The sequence below is a fragment of the Halichoeres trimaculatus genome, unplaced genomic scaffold, assembly GCF_033239565.1.
Source record: "Halichoeres trimaculatus isolate MK-OKI-2021-1 unplaced genomic scaffold, fHalTri1.1 fHalTri1_scaffold_6, whole genome shotgun sequence".
Lineage (NCBI taxonomy): Eukaryota > Metazoa > Chordata > Actinopteri > Labriformes > Labridae > Halichoeres > Halichoeres trimaculatus.
This window is the reverse complement of record NW_027437184.1, coordinates 21,890,157-21,906,325: the sequence shown is the minus strand read 5'-3', so window position 1 is coordinate 21,906,325 and position 16,169 is coordinate 21,890,157. Positions and strand designations below refer to the sequence as shown.

General features: G+C 40.3%; 2 protein-coding genes across 2 annotated transcripts in view; both read right to left on the bottom strand.

Moving 5' to 3' along the window:
* The window catches only part of crebrf (creb3 regulatory factor), a 32,599-nt gene extending 28,872 nt beyond the window's left edge, over positions 1-3,727 (bottom strand). Inside the window, exon 1 of the mRNA XM_074672057.1 lies at positions 3,591-3,727. The gene's annotated coding sequence lies outside the window, so the exon portion shown is untranslated. The remainder of the gene's footprint in view (positions 1-3,590) is intronic.
* A 4,160-nt stretch (positions 3,728-7,887) lies between these two features.
* On the bottom strand, positions 7,888-15,248 carry pcyox1l (prenylcysteine oxidase 1 like). Its single transcript, XM_074672950.1, has 7 exons — positions 14,912-15,248; positions 13,779-13,985; positions 13,324-13,498; positions 12,410-12,621; positions 11,996-12,136; positions 11,333-11,744; positions 7,888-11,097 (listed from the first exon to the last, which is right to left on the bottom strand). The coding sequence occupies exons 1-7, from the start codon at positions 15,018-15,020 to the stop codon at positions 10,848-10,850; spliced, it is 1,506 nt and encodes a 501-aa protein (XP_074529051.1). The 5' UTR covers positions 15,021-15,248; the 3' UTR covers positions 7,888-10,847.
* Between the last annotated feature and the right edge of the window lie 921 nt (positions 15,249-16,169).

The following is a 16,169-nucleotide window of genomic DNA, read 5'->3' as shown; positions in this document are numbered from 1 at the left end:
GGTCATTTTTTTCAACATATTGGTATTGGCTGATGTGTACAAGTGGGCCGATATTTACTCATTAGCTGCCAGCTATCTTCAGAGCATCTTGTGGTATCTTTCAAGACCCAACTATTATTGTTTTCTATGACTATGTTAACACCAAAACTACCTAAGAAGAGCGGACCCTCTTCTTTTATGTCTTTCTTCCTGTTTTTGTTCCAAAACAATCAGACAAAATGTACTTTTTTTATCACGTTCATCTTGGGCGCCCCACCCTTCAATCCTTTCTATGATCTTTGTCGTCTTTTCTTCCGATTGCACCACTCTTTTTCTTTGAACTACCTCAACACATCATCTGTGTCGAGATTGTTTTTTTTTCCACCAATACTGACGTCCGTGAGGATTGGTTATTGACTATAACAGCAAAATTAATATTGGTATTGGCCAAAAATTTAATATCACTGCATCCCTAGTTCAAAATGGGTTTCATTAGCATCCAACAGCCCTACCTGACTGACCCAAGGAATGATAGGGTTGTAGTTAGTAGGGATGTAACGGTACATGTATCCGTGCTGAACCGCTCCATAAAGCAGTTCGGCTCGGTACAGTGCTGTATTAGAAGGAGTACAGTAAGTTTACGTTAGCCACTGCACATGGCTCGTTAATATTCGCGTGAGTACTCGTCTATGATTGGCTGAGCAGGGAAGGCGTTTTAATATTCATGAGGAAAGTGGTCTGTGATTCGTGATTTGCGATCATGTGCTTATCATGTAGACGTGACGTCTCACGGTGAGCCAATCAGAAGAGCTTCCGTAGCCACAGGAGCTTGTGTCTGAATTGTGCATCATGGCTGCTGCTAACGACCAACCAGAGCTTGAAGAGCCTCCCCCCTCGCTGTAAAATGGCAGGTTTTTGGTTTAATAAACATGCTAAACAAGCAAATGGTTTTGCGTTGTTCCATACTATACCGAAAATGTACCGAACCGTGACCCTAAAACCAAAGTACGTACCGAACCGTGATTTTTGTGTACCGTTACACCCCTAGTAGTTAGTAATGTTCATGAAATAGATGTACTGATGGAGGACGACAGCCTGCAAGCACAAATTTTTGTTGGGTCACTGAGCTGCGCTTGTGCCAAAGTACACATTTTCACAAAAATACATGCTATGAAAAATCACATGGAGATAGCGTGCTGTCTTACGATCAATTAATCTATCCATCTGGCTGCATCTGTATAAAATAGAACAAACATTATCTCGAGACACTTTCCGAAACCACAGGTCATGCCTCTTAATGTTGTATTATTGACAAAAAACCCAGAGATGATGAAGAGTCTTATCTCATCCTAATTCACCATGTCTACAGCGCTTTGCAGCATTTAGCAAGTCACATTGGCAAGGAAAAACTCCCCTTTGACAGGCAGAAACCCTGAGCAGAACCAAACTCATGTTCGACAAACATCTGATGAGACTGTGTATTAGTTAGAGAGACACAGAGAGATAGAGAAGGATACAGAAAGAGAGAGGGAGGGTCGCTATGATGGCGAGACAGCAACAGAGGTAGAAGGTGGAGTCTGGCAAGACTAGGAACCTGCTCACCAGGAATATTGCCTCTGTGCTGGATTAAGTATTCTTCCATTCAGATAATTTCCTCTTCATTCTAAGCAGCTCTGCATCACACGACTGTAACAACTAGAAGACTACTGTAAACAGGTGAATCACTATCCTGGGGTAGCCAATCAAATGGGGGTGCAAATCTATTTGTCAAACTGCAGTGTCACTAATAACACTGATCATAAGCAATCATTTCAGATATACAGCTGTTGGCTACTAAAAAACTAAATTATATGATTAATTCTGCAAACATACAGACACACAACTGCTATTTGGTGACATGGTTATCTAGATTAACACCCACAAGATAAAGTTAAAAAAATATAGTAAAAAAGCTAATAATTTAAAATTACAATTTACATGAGTGTGTATGTAATATAAAGGTTTTTCTCTCCTCTCCTCTTCATAAAGAGATAGGATGGATGAATAGTTATGGTCAGACACTGCAGCTGCAGATGTGAAACATGCAGGTTCCTAAAAACCTTGTGAAACAAACACAGTACCAGAAAACACTACAGCACAATATTAACTAAGAACATGCATATTTTACCAACTTTATATACTAAATAAGACAACAACAGTAACTGCTTCTCTTTGTGATGAATCCAGGTGTTTTGAGATGCTCAGCTAAATAGCATGAAGGTCTAAATCTTAGCCTCACCATCACTATCTGTCAGGCAGGTACAGAGTACAAATGAGCAATTTTGCACATCAACAAAGCCAATAATGTCTCCAGTGTCTCCACAGTATCTGCACTCACCACAGACCCTCAGCAAAGCATAACAGAGCCTCAATCTAACCACCGGGGCCAACACCCACGTAATCCATGATCTCCATTGGTTTAGCGGTGAAGACATCCCGCCCCCAGGTGGACCTGATTGGCTGCCTAGACTGTCAGTCTCAAAAGCTGCTTCATAATAAACAGCCCGTTTCAATCTAGGTTGAGGCAGAAGATAAACAAGTTGGAGGCCTACATGTCCGTGGCCTAGATAATTAAATTTTAAATGTACTTCAAGTTAAAAGCACTAGCTCCAACAATAAATAAGGTCAACACACAACCATACGTCTTTCCGTGGCTTCAGTGTGCATTTATTCCTCTCAGGAAACACAAAGCACAAAATGTACCAAAGTCGGCTGATAAACAGTAAGTTGCTGCTGGCTGACACGGTGTGAAATCAAACTGATACATCATCGCAAAGAAATCGTTGTTTCAGAGTTACCCTCGGTCAAAATGTAAATCTCTTCAGGCTTTCAGAAACCTTACATCCTATGGAAATTTCTAGCTATGCCGAGCTTTTTTTTCCCAGCAGCAGTGGATGTTTTGTGTTGGGGGGCGTGTACCTACAGAGAGCTCAGGCACGAAAAAGTCAAGTGTTGACCATTTCACTAATGAGCTCGGGCCTTTACTTACAAAAAATACTCTTTTAACGTATGTCTGCTTGGCATTTTATGCAGAGAGCTACGAGCAGCACGATTTAGATAGTTTAAAGTAGCGTACAAGCCAATCTTCTTACATAAGTGCAGTTTTAACCATCCTGACTCCGAGTTAGACATAAAGCCTCACTTCTGATGCGACTAAACACATATTTGTATCAGGGTATAATAAATAAAATCACTAATTTTAGACTGGATTTGCCTTTAGTGACATCTAAGCGAAATTTCCTCTACATCGTGAAGCCAATATTTCCGTACGGAAACACTTCTTATAAGACCTCGATACACTGTAGTGTATGACAAGAGACAAGGTAAAGGTGTTTATGGGTTTGTACAATGGATTTCTGATGCAGACACGATGGGTCTTGTTTTCTTATCACCCGCAGCTCACAGTCAGTATGGCCTCCGTCAGTCCGCCCCCTTCCTCATCCCAGCTGAAGCCCGATACACAACAACAGCCGACCTCCCGTTAGCTTCAAAGCTAATCCTCCACCACGGCAAATACAGCGCTAATGCTCAGCAGAGTTGCCCCAAAGTCGATACATGAGACTCGTACTCACTTTTAGGACGCCCACGCATCCGTCTCGTTTCTTGTCGGACCTCGTGTATGTCCTCCTAATAGCTATAACAGGGCCCCCTTTTCAATGGAGTCCACGCGCTGTTACAGCTCTCTCGGGGTTGTTTTGTTTTTCTTCTTCCTGACGGGTTCCTGGAAAGCGCGTGACTGCCCGACCACGTGGTGTATCGCTGTGCCAATAGGAGACGAGCAAAGACAGGGTGACCACACTTGTGCAACATCTCATTATTCTAAATGTAATAAAGTATTGTAAAAAAAAAAATAGATATAAATAAATAAAATAATAATAATAATAAAAAAATGAATCAGGCAGTAAGACAATGGCAACACAGAACCACTCTAAGTCTGCGTACTATAGGCTATCAAATGCCAAAAAAGGAAAGGACCTTTTTAATTGGTAAATGTTTTTTTTTGTATAGATGTTTTATCTAACGCTCGGTATTTGGACCACATTTTTCGACTCTCATTTTTAGATGAGACTGGATTTAATACATTGCTAATACGTTAGAAAACCCTTGCAGAAGTTGAGAAAGTTGGTCCTTTTTTAAGATAAACATGATCATGTAAAAATCTTTTAGAGATAGTCAGGAGATCAGGTTGTGCTTTTTACCATTACATAAGTATATATGCCTTTTTAAGTGATAACGATAACTGAAATGACCCAAATTACCCTCACCCACAGTTTACATACCCTTGAATGTTTGGGCTGATAGCAATCACAGGTTGACGTACACACAGGTTTAAATGGCTGTTAGGAGTAAGCGTCCACATCTGTGACCTGTTTGATTGTTATAAGTGTCTGTGCATAAATAGTGAGTTCTGGACTCTGGAGGGAGCTTTGGATATTTTATCTAGAGATGCACAGAGTTTCTGGATACTGATCCATAGGGAGAGAACTGTCTAAGGACCTGCATAAAAAGGTAGTTCAACTTTATAGTTAGGGAAAAAACATATTCCAAGAAAATGCAAATTAGTAGTGTGCAAACCCTGACATTGAAGTGAAAATTAGTGGTTCTGATAAAAAAAAAATCCTGCCAAGAATATGTAAACATGAGGATTAGGTTTTCTTTCCCCTAATGTCTGTCATCCATATCTGAACTCTATTTATTATGCTACATGAGCTGCCACTTGCATGACACACAGAAATCTCTTTATGGACTGTTTATAGATGCATTGTGGGTGATGTAGGTACCAGGTTCTTGCAAGGAAAGGGAGTTCTCCTGTTGTTGTTCTACTACCCCAATTTGGATCCTTTGTGTAATCTCCATATTAACTCTGACAATGTAATATGAGTAATATACTGACTAAGAAGTTGACTTTTGAATTTAAATCCTCTTCAGTCTGGCTTTAAACCTGTTTTCAATTACATGCTCTTTCATTCATTCTTTTTTTTTCATTTTACTTTCTCCTATCTCTTTATAAACACCTACAGTCTGTTAGAAGAATGCAACTTAAAGCTATAGTAAATATCTAAATCTCTAACTTAACAAAGCTGTAGAATTAATTTAAGAGATCACAGACTTACCCAGACTCTGAACAACCCTATGAATCCATTCAGTCTTAAAATGTACAATAGAACATAAAGTAGCGTAAAACCACAACCTTATCAAGGTAGTGATGCTTGCCAAGCTTTGTAAAATTAACACACACCGACTAAAAACTAAGTTGAGGTACATACATGCAACCAACTTTCATAACTCCTCTGGAATTAGACTCAGAACAACATCTCTACTGAGTTCAGCCCAAAAAAAGTCTCCAGGGGCAGAGTAAGCAGCTTTGCCGGGCAGTCCCACCTACCTTTTCTCTAGAAAAAGAAAGAGAAAGTAGAACCACATCCATGATTATTATCAAGAAAAACATCTGTGGGAAAAAAATAGATAAATAAAAAAGGAAAACTAAAGCCTTAAATAAATGTTGTGTGGTGAGCTGAAGCTTCTAGAAAGAGCTGTACTTTACATTTATTATTGTTTTGATTTCATTATTACTTGAGTCTCTCTATACATATGTGTGTGTGTGTGTGTGTGTGTGTGTGTGTGTGTGTGTGTGTGTGTGTGTGTGTGTGTGTGTGTGTGTGTGTGAGAGAGAGAGAGAGAGAGAGAGAGAGAGCTTCTGGTGAAATGAAACTTCCAGCTACATCACAGAAGCTTGGATGTTGGGAAGCAGAGACGTTTTCCCAGAGTTTTGTTTTAAATGGATACCTAATGAAAAAGGCTTTTGATCTCCACCGTGTTAATTCTAGTGTTATTAGTTATCACAATAGGGACGTTCCTGAGCGCCTTGGCTGTGCTGCTTTTCTTTGATCTCACAACAGTTTGACTGGAGTAACTGTTTGATTAATATCAACAATGTGCAGTCGAGGGATCAAAGTAAAAGGAGAACAAGTGACGCTTGTTACATCAGATTGAGTCATACTATGTATTGGGACACCTTGTTTGCTGATTTTCTCCTTTGATTCTATTAGCAGCACTGTGATTGTTTTTGTGCTAACAGGAAGCAGTGAGGCACACAGGGACCAGTCATTAGACTTTTTGGGAAAAGGTGGGCATTTCCTTATGGTATTTATATAATTTGATGATGTAAAGTTGCATAGACAACTGAGGATCTTAGGTGCTGTTCATGAGTTATGACCAGCTCTTGATGTACTGTGCATAAACACAGTGATAAAGAAACTAAAAACTGATGAATGGCTTAAACCGTGAATGACTTTGACTGTCTGGGAGTTTAAAAACCACACAACCTGAACCTTTATTTAAGCCTCCAACACAGACAAAGCTTCATCAAGTCAGATCATGGAGATGTTGATGGACAGAATCTACTGCTGTACATTTCCTGTCTGTCAAACACCATCTCACAACTTCCACTTTTTGGAGCATTTTGGTCAAGGAAATCAAATCTCAACCTCCAGCCATGTGAAATAGAATAAAATAGAATAGAATAGAATAGAATAGAATAGAATAGAATAGAATAGAATAGAACTTTATTGTCATTGTAACAAGTACAACGAAATTGAAGTCACAGCAGCAATCAAGAAAAAAAAAAAGTAAGAAAGTGTATAGAAAGTGCAAAAAGGTCCATAAGAAAATAGATGATGACAGCTTGTCCATCATTGTCCAGTTCAGCCAGCCTCCACCTCCACAGGGTCCAGGACTGAGCTTCTTCAGCAGTCATGCTCCATCTCTGTCTCCTGGATCCTGTCTGCTCACAGCAGGTGAAGCTCTTCCAATGTGTCGTTGGTGTCTGATATTAGCTCCATTAGCCATGTCTGTGAATAGCATGATGCTACTCTGCCCTCTGGTATTCTCTCTGTTGCTGGGTTAGCACAGCTAGCTCGTCCATCTTATTGGAGATAGATCTTATGTTCCCAATAACGATGGATGGAAGGACAGGTCCATGTCGTCACTTCTCAGCTCGCACCTGAGAACCAGCACGTCGTCCTCACCTCATTCTCCTCACCTTGTGGAAAGACATCAGGCCTTACACCAGTTAGCATTGACATGCTACAGGCTGCTAACAGCTGCGTTCACATGTAAACAATGTGGTCATGGTTACATGTAGGATCTCCAGACAAACACGGGAGAAAAAGTAGTAAAAATATCGCTGAAGCCACAAAAAGTTTGGTGTCAATGACCAACAAATGAGCCATACAAAGTAATGATTCACTCCAAATTCAAAGATTGCAAAGAGACGAAAAAATTACAAGAAATGGACAAAGAAGAGAGACAGGGCGGGGCCTAGCAACCAAATGAAGCCAATGCAGAAGTGCTGGAGGCTGCAATTCATCAAGTGTCCACTTGAGGCTTGGTCCAGAAGAAGGAGACATAACATGCACACTAGTTAAAATCAGCCAATCAATGCAGCAAAGTTAAACATAATGACTTTAGTCTAAACAGCTCATTTCACCGACAGCACACGCTGTATGGTGGTTAATTTTCCTACAACTTAGTTGTTTGGAAGATATTAACACAATGAGCTCTGCATCACTGGAGGCAGAGCTGGTCTGAGTTATAGTGGGCACACTGTAGAAGTTGAGGAGGAGGAGGCTCTGAGCTTCCCTTAAATCCACTTCTTTATTTCACAATAGCTCAACAGAAGTGGGGTGTATTGTACAGTGAGTCTATGATCTAAAGTAAATGACACTAAACACAATTAAACAAGGCAAGAGTTTAAAAAAATATTGTTTGGAACTCAAAATTAATATTTTTTCATTATTATCAACAACATGAACTTTTACTCCAATGCAACAGGTCAAATATACAAAAAAATCATAACAAACAGTCCAGTGCTTTTATTAAACAGTTAAATAATGTTTACATTTTGACAGAGAAATTGTTCAAGAAGCAAGAGAATTATAATGACACATGCAGGATGTCACAGAAATGAACCTTTGAACAGTTACACTGGATGAATATGAACAGTTGAATTTGTCTTGTATTATTTATGTCAGTGGAATGCATCAGCTTGGACTTTTTCTCTCTTTGTCTGTTCCTGTAACAAACTAACAACACACAGTGGTTCTGATACTTTGTTAAAAAGCTGAAAAAAGTGAATCCCTACATATCAAGAGGGATATATTTCACTTCATTCACATTAATACAACCGTAAAAAAACATCCAATATCTTTAAAAAATGAAGCTCACAGATTATCAGCTGAGATTGTGCAACCTGTTCAAAAGATAGATGAGTTGTGAACCATTTAAGTTGTAACATTTTCTTGCTTGGGTTATCAAATTGCTTCATTAGTTATCCAAAGAAATACAGTCATCCAGTTCAAATAAAAGAGAATAACGTTTTTATAAAAAGCAATTGCAAGACATGAGATGAACTTTGTCTTTTTTTTTCTTTTCTTTCTTTGCACGTTGGTGCATGAGTAATGAAAACTGATAATGTCACGTCTAAAAATGTGAGTCATGGCGACCCGGCAAAAGGATAATAAAACAGACCTGTATGTGCTCTTACTCATGACTTTGACCAACTTAGGAGTATTTTTAAAAGCATTTCCTCCATAAGTCTTAAAAACTACACTATCTGTTTGTTTTAATCTCGACATTGCTTCGACAGATACTCTGACTTGCTGTTTGAATAATCTACAGCCAAACACTGTAGCTCATCTTAACCTTGGGACTGAAAGTTTGACCTCACAATCATGACACAATATCTCTTACATTTTTTACTCTTAAGGACTTCTTTCTTGAGTTTACTCTGCAGTAACAGACTAAACATTACACATATGTTTTCTATCTCAGGCATAGAAACTCAGTAGAGGATGAACACTGAGGTTATCCAACTTTACATCTCAGCTAACACAGACATACGTCAAAAAGGTGCTTGGGGATAAAAGGTGGATCTCAGCCGATAATGGAAACTGTGAGACAAAGCTAAAAGTTGATGGAGTAACGATTTCTGACTGTTTTGCTTCCACAACACTCAATGTCTGCATCTATTTGATATATTTTCATATAAGTAGAGTTGCCACAAATATCTGGCTAAATGAGAGCCGGGGACTTGAGAGAGGTGGTTGCTCAGAACCTCCAGTGAGATAAATAGCCTTCATCTCAAGCTGGAGCAACATCATTTCTGACAACATCATCACTTCTGAAGGCAATTTCATCAGATTAAAGGGCTGCGCTGTTTTCTCATCACATAACTCGATGTTATTATCCATTATGTGAAGCCATTTAGAGTCACACTGTTCTGAAGACAACAGTTAAAACTTCTTCAGCCTAAATCAAAGTTATTAGACTACTTTGGAATATGACATAAAAAGCAAACATTTAAAGTCTCATGAGAGCAATCAAAACAGGCAGTCTGTACATTTGTCATAACATTTTTTAAACTTTCTAAAAGTGAACGTCCAGCTTAATCACCATCATCTTTTTATTTTGTGAGATTTTTGTAGATAAAGTGTTTCTAATGGTTAATAGAGAGAAGAGGAGAAGAAGAGTATCCACAGCAGCAGCAGCAGCTCCATAGATCTGTCCTCTGCTTGTATTTTGTCCAGTGTGAAAGCTTGTTGGCTGCATTCCCCAGAAAAAAAAAAAAATCTTTCCGCTGGATTACGCAACAAAAGCAGCAGGAAGGGGAGATAATGAAACAGTCTGATGAAAGGGGCAACAGAGCACAGCACCAGTGGCTACAGGAGTGAGTCACTGGAGAATTATTCTATAAATTAACTAAAAGAGCTCAGTGTTTCAGTTCAAACTGTAAACAGTCTTCAGATGTAGAGACAGTAAAATTCACTGCCGCTTATGTTTTTTGATTAAATAAGAGAGCAGGTTTAAGTTCAGTCATGTTGCTGCAGACTTGAAGAGTTTCTCATTTATGCTCAAATGACGTGTTTTTGACTCCTTTTTTTCCCCAGAACACATCCACTGACGTTTTCACTGGTTCTCACTTCATTCACACCACAAACAGCTCAATGAAACAATATTAGCTGCTGTTTCCCATGGTTATGTGGTTTTCTTCTCTCTTGGCAAAGAAAGCTGCCAGCAGCTGAATGTGTAGATGAAATCATCAAAGAAAATGAGCAATCAATCCCAACAGATACTGCAAATTGTTTCATGTATCTGTAGATTATATGTAGGCATATTAATATGAAAATCAATGAAAATAAATCTTTGGTGGCTGATGATGCCTTTTTTCTTAGGGTTTAAATGACTTTATGACTGGAGTTTCTGTGCATTTCTTTTTTTTAAGGAAAGAAGCAGAATCAGTTTGTCACAGATTCATCATGTGGGTTTGTTTTCTAAAAATGTATCATCAGAAGAGTGCAGCAGTAAAAATAAAGAGGATCAGGGCCACTTAAATAACATTTTTGGAGGTCAGAACAGCATTTTGTGACATTTCTATTAAACTTTATCTCCAGTCTAAGAATTCTGACTTTATTGATTTTTTTGTTGTTGTTTCTGAAGGTTTGGCTAATGCAAAAAGCAACTGTAAGTTTTTTTTTTCATAGAATTTAAAGTAAGATATTTTCTTAATGAATTGGAATTATGTTCATTTACAGGCCTAGACTCAAAAAAAGGTTGTTTTTTTTCTGAGGTCCCGACAGTCTACTGTTGTTGAAATATCCAGCCCTGTCCCAAACATTTTACAGAACAAAATGCAGGAAATAAATTTGTATGTATTTTCAGTTTATGGATGCTCACACATCAGATTTGGGATCCAGAAAGAGTCAGAGTCACCCTGATCCTTCTTTCTGCTTCCTAGCACAAAAACTTCAGGAGTAACTTTGCTAACCAGGTCATAACTCGGTTTTGATCCTGTGCATCAGATCTTTCTGGTCCACCATGTCTGTCTGCCTGTTCCAGCGATGATAGGCGAGCAGGGCGATGTTCTTTGCTGCTACTGAGCTCATCTCCATGGCGCTACCTGCTAACTCGATGCCGTTGAGGTAGTAGAGGTTCGGGTGGAGCTCCACGGGTGGCAGACCCTGGCTGCTGCCGTAACAGGGGTAGGCCTGCCACTCTGTCACCTGGACTGAGTAGTACGACCTGAGATCGAGAGGTGCAGCAAAGACAGGAAGATGTTGGTTTGGATGGTAAATGTTCTTGATTTCAAGTTTCATAAATGTTACACAGCTGTAGATGAGCATCTTAATGTCACCATTATGGAGAACAAAGTTTGTAAAGTGATATGTTTTTTTAATGATTCCCTGGTAGGATGGCATCCAGTGACAACAGGAACAGCTGTTTGAATGATTACTGTGGCAGAAAGGAGATGTCTGACCTGAACAGAGCCTTGAGCTGACTCTTCTCCAGAGGCTGAGGTGAAAACACTTTGTAGACTCCTGCCTCTTGGGGCTGTTTACGCCTGAAGCCAGTAGAGATGTTGACGGGACAAACGCTAGCCACACTGTTAAAAAACACCTCAGGCGTCTCAGTCGTCAAAACGCTGGCGTAGGGGAACAGACGGGGGTCCGGGAAACCAAAAAAGGAGGTGTTGAGGTAGCCATGCACAATGGTGGCAACGGTACTGTGATAGTTTCCGGGCAGCTCATCGAAGGGGGGGTTGAAGCCTTGAAAATGAACTCCGGACCCAACACTGGCCTGAAGAGGTGTTGCCAACACCACAATGTCATACAGATCCGACCCTGTTCCTGCTGCTGTGGTGTAGTTAAGCTCATACTGAGGCGTCTCCCCTGGAGGGAAAAGAAAGTCACAAAATCACCCAGAGACATCCGGGAGGAAGTCCCTATTTATCATCGGTGCACAAAAAGAAAGAAAAACAAACAGTTCTGGAAATGAAAATCACTAAACTCCTTTCTGGAAATTTTAAAGAGGGGAATTGAAAAAAATAGGGAGGATATCTCATATCAACAAAGTCTTTCAAAAATGATTATAAACACATTGTATGACAGGGTCCTGTTCAGTCAGCTTAGGGGTAAAGTACCTAAGTAGAGCGGAGAGATGGAGTTGACTTGGGCCTGCAGCAGGTTAGCGTTGGCCATCTTCAGTAGGCCTGAACAAACCAGCTTGTTGCCTCCTTCCACCGCCCACAAGTTGTTCTGGGCACCAGCTAAAGACACAGCGCCTGTCTCACACACACCCGAACACAGACACACACATTAGCTCACTCTCAGCAGACAGTGCCAAGTGCTATAAACCAATTATTATCATCTGCCCACACACTTTCCTGCTTTGGGGCTCACACAGTCCAACCACCTCTCACCTTTCTTTCCTCTCCTCCATCTCGTGTTCCCGTACCCCCTGCCTCTCACAGCAGATATGAGTCTCCCTCTTTCCACTGATTTACCTGTCTCTTCCTCTCTCCTCTTCTCCTATTGATGCTTCTTCCTGCACTCACCAACAAAGGCCGGGATGCTGACGTTCTGGCCGTAGTTGACCCTCATGACGGGCGCGATGACCTCATCAATGAAGCGCTGGGACACACCGAGCTCCAGAAGCGAATCAGAGAGTGGCCTCCGGGTCATGTTAATGAAGCCGCTCCCCCCGAGAGAGTCCAACAGTTTCTCCACCGAGCTGAACGCGTAGCCGTGAGCCTGGTACTTATAGATCCTGTATCACACACACACACACAACATACACAACATTTACTTAGGATAAAGAAAACTAAGATCTTCAGCTCAGAAACAATAAATATTTCAGAAACATTAAGGTTGTCAGAAAAAAGACAAAGTTGCTTAAAAAATTTATTTTAATAAAGTGCAGGTATTTTTACGCAGAAATTGGTTCCACAAAGCCACCGAAGAGCAGATCTACACAGTATATCACATTGTTATCATGTTCCTGATAGATTATTGAGCAAGTGGCTGAAATACACCACACATGACTGACGTCTTATCTTTGACGTAATACTGAACAATAGTATCACACATTGCAGGTTTTCCTCATCAGAAGTGTTTCCAAGGGGTGACACCACAGAGGTGGAACTAAGTCATCCCGACTCAGGGCTTTTCAGGGGAGAACATTTCTCCCCTTTAAATCTGCTTTTTTCATTTTGAGAAAAATCTTTAATGTTGGTAGTTAGAGTAGATTAGATTCACTAAGTGAAGACAGATATACACACAACTTTACCCTCATATAAATCAATGTCCCACTAGGAGCACTTTATATAAAAATACTGGAAAAGCCCCTTGTCTTCATGCTACGCAGGTTGTGAAATATCATATCTAAAACAAAGGTATTATGCATCCCTGTTACATCCTGTCAAGCATGCCAACAGATGACAGCAAACTGTGCAACATTTCCCTGACTCACCTCATGAATTTCTCCATAATTTCCTCCACCCACATCTGCAGGCGTATGAAGCTGATGCCATAGCGCCACCACAGTCGGAACAGGTCCAGGAGGTACCAGTCTGTCTCCTCCAGAATCACCTCCTCGCCGTTAAACACAGCTGTCTTACCCGCCATGTTGCGACGATACTTTAAACCTTGAGGGACAGACGCAGAGCAACAGAAAAAGAAGACAAATGCACACAAGGAGAGGAAATATTGCAGAGCAATGTGGGCACCAAAGAAATACAGGATAAACAGTTTTTAGATAAAAAAGCTTTCTGAGCTTCAAAGCCATCCTACAATGCACCAAAACAAGATTGAAAAGAAATGAGGTCAGACTGATTTTTCACCTCTTTCTTTAAATCACAATTTACAATCTGATAAGCCACAACTTTACTTATATGTTTGTGTTTTTATGAGTTTCCAAATGCCAACCTAGCTGTTTGACAAAGTCCTGCATGTGGAGGTTCAGGGAGTGAATGATGGAGCCCCCAGACTCATAGTCATGGTGGTTGACTGTTACAGTGGCAAGACGGCCTCCAACGTCCCCCTTCTCGAACACGTCCACCTGGACCTCAGGGCCAAAGTGCTGTCGCAGGAAATGCGCGGTGGAGCTGCCTCCTATCCCTGCTCCAACCACGGCTGGAACACACGACCACAGCCAACGAGAAACAAGAAGGTGAAATAATATGGGGATGGGTCATATTTAATATCAGACGCCAAAAAAGTACATTCGTGACATTTAAAATTGCAATCTGTTGTCAAAATTAACCGTCAAGTATCAAACAAAAATAAGGTGAAGTAGTCTGTTGCTTCATTATGTGGAATGTGAGATTAGAAGATTGTGGTTTATACACTCAATATGTGCTTAACAGGTTTTGATTGAGCAGTAAGATAATTCCTGATGTGTGTCACTACTTATGGACGTGTCTTTATTATAAGAGGCCCAAAACACACAAACGTTAAACTAAAATCTTAAATCTCTGCAAAAACGATGGTGAACAGAAAAAGCAACAGACTCCACGGCCAGGAGTACAGTGGCCCTGAAGGGCAAAAGACTATTTTTCTTTTTCTTTCCTTTCTTTATTTTTGTTTGTTTATTGTAGTTGTTGTCCTGTTTTCTACTCAGGACCACTGCACACGTGGGCCTCAAGATGGTAAAGACAGATTGGAGAGGAATGAGAGGGCGCAAAGGGATAATAAACTCTGACTGACTGCACACAAAGAACAATGGTATCTTATCTTTTTATATGGCACGAATATCTTCGATTGGTCTTAACTTATTCCCCAAGAGAGTTTTACTCGAAAGGAGGAAATGATGATAGCACCACATCCTATTTAGCTGGCAAAACATCAGCCCCCTCCTGGCCACCTGCAGATGTGATTCACAGTATGTACAGTATGTTTAAAATAAGCGACAATGCTAATGATGTGAGTGGTAGTAATCCAAATGCAAGTAATCCAGTGCCTAAAAGTGAGACATAATACTATCATCATGTCTCAGTCAGACTCATCGAAGACCGTGAATGCGGACTTGGCTCTTGCGCTTGGGCTCAGTTCTTTCTCACCTATTTTTGAAGGCGGAGCTCCGTCGACATGACCTGGTCCTGTCTGCTCTCCCACAGCAGCCCGGGCTGAGAGCACGACGGTGAGCAGGTGGAGCAGAGAGACGCTCATATCTGCACCGGAGCAGAGACAACCGGAAGGAGATGAGATGGAGATGAGGGTTAACCTAACGCATTAGGCTGCAGGAGGCGTCTGTGTACGTCCTTCATGAAACGTGTTGCTGCCAGTTCACTCTGTGACTATCAATCAATTGGTAATATCTGGCCTAAAAACAGGTACTGGATGCTGCACGAAAGATGGCTTGACAATGGGCATGATTATGCAGTGCACCAACGAACGGTCAACGTCCGGCAACATCACGTGATCTGAGAAACTGGGCTATCTCAACCAATCACAGCCGTCAGAGAGATTCAACGGCTGACGTATGAACGGGACCACATTTAATGTTGTAAGGAAAAAGGAAATATTTACTCCTTACACAAGTCACGCATTTCCTGTCACTTTTATCTGAAATGTAATTGAAATAAATCCTTAATATATCCTTAATACACACACAAACAAAATTATATATATACTTCAGATAAATGGACCTGTACTTATATAGTGCTTTTCTAGTCTCTCTGACACTCAAAGCACTTCACACTGCTATTCTCATTCACCCATCCACATCACATTCACTCACTGATGGCAGGTTTCTATTGAGAACCATCAGTTTTTAACTAACACATTCTCATCCACCCACCAACAGAAAAATCATGGTTCAATGTCTTGCTCAAGGACACGTCAGCATCTACCTGCAAGAGCTGGAATCAAACCCCAGACCCTTCGATTGAGAGGTGATGACTCTACAACCACCCTTTTATGTTGTGCCTGAAATTTGAGTTTTGCGTTCTAGCGTTGAAATTTAAATTGTAGTTAAGAGCTATGCATTCAAACCTCTGTTCACAAACTATGCCTATCAGAGCTACTCAGGTTTTTTTTTTATTTTTTGTGGTTAAAGAACAAGAAAATAAAGAAATGCAAAAAAACATTGTCGGCCTGCAGCTTTTATGTTAGGTTATATTATGTGTTTATTTAATCACTATGATTGTGGGAGAATGGCCAGACACAAGATCATTCCTTCTGCTCCTTTTGATTCATGTTTGAAATTTTTTATTTTTGTATTAAAGTTTTTTTTTTTCCTTTTTATGGTCTTTCAACAGAATGAAATAAAATCAAACCAAGCTAAACTAAATATAAAAAGACACTGATGTAGGAAAT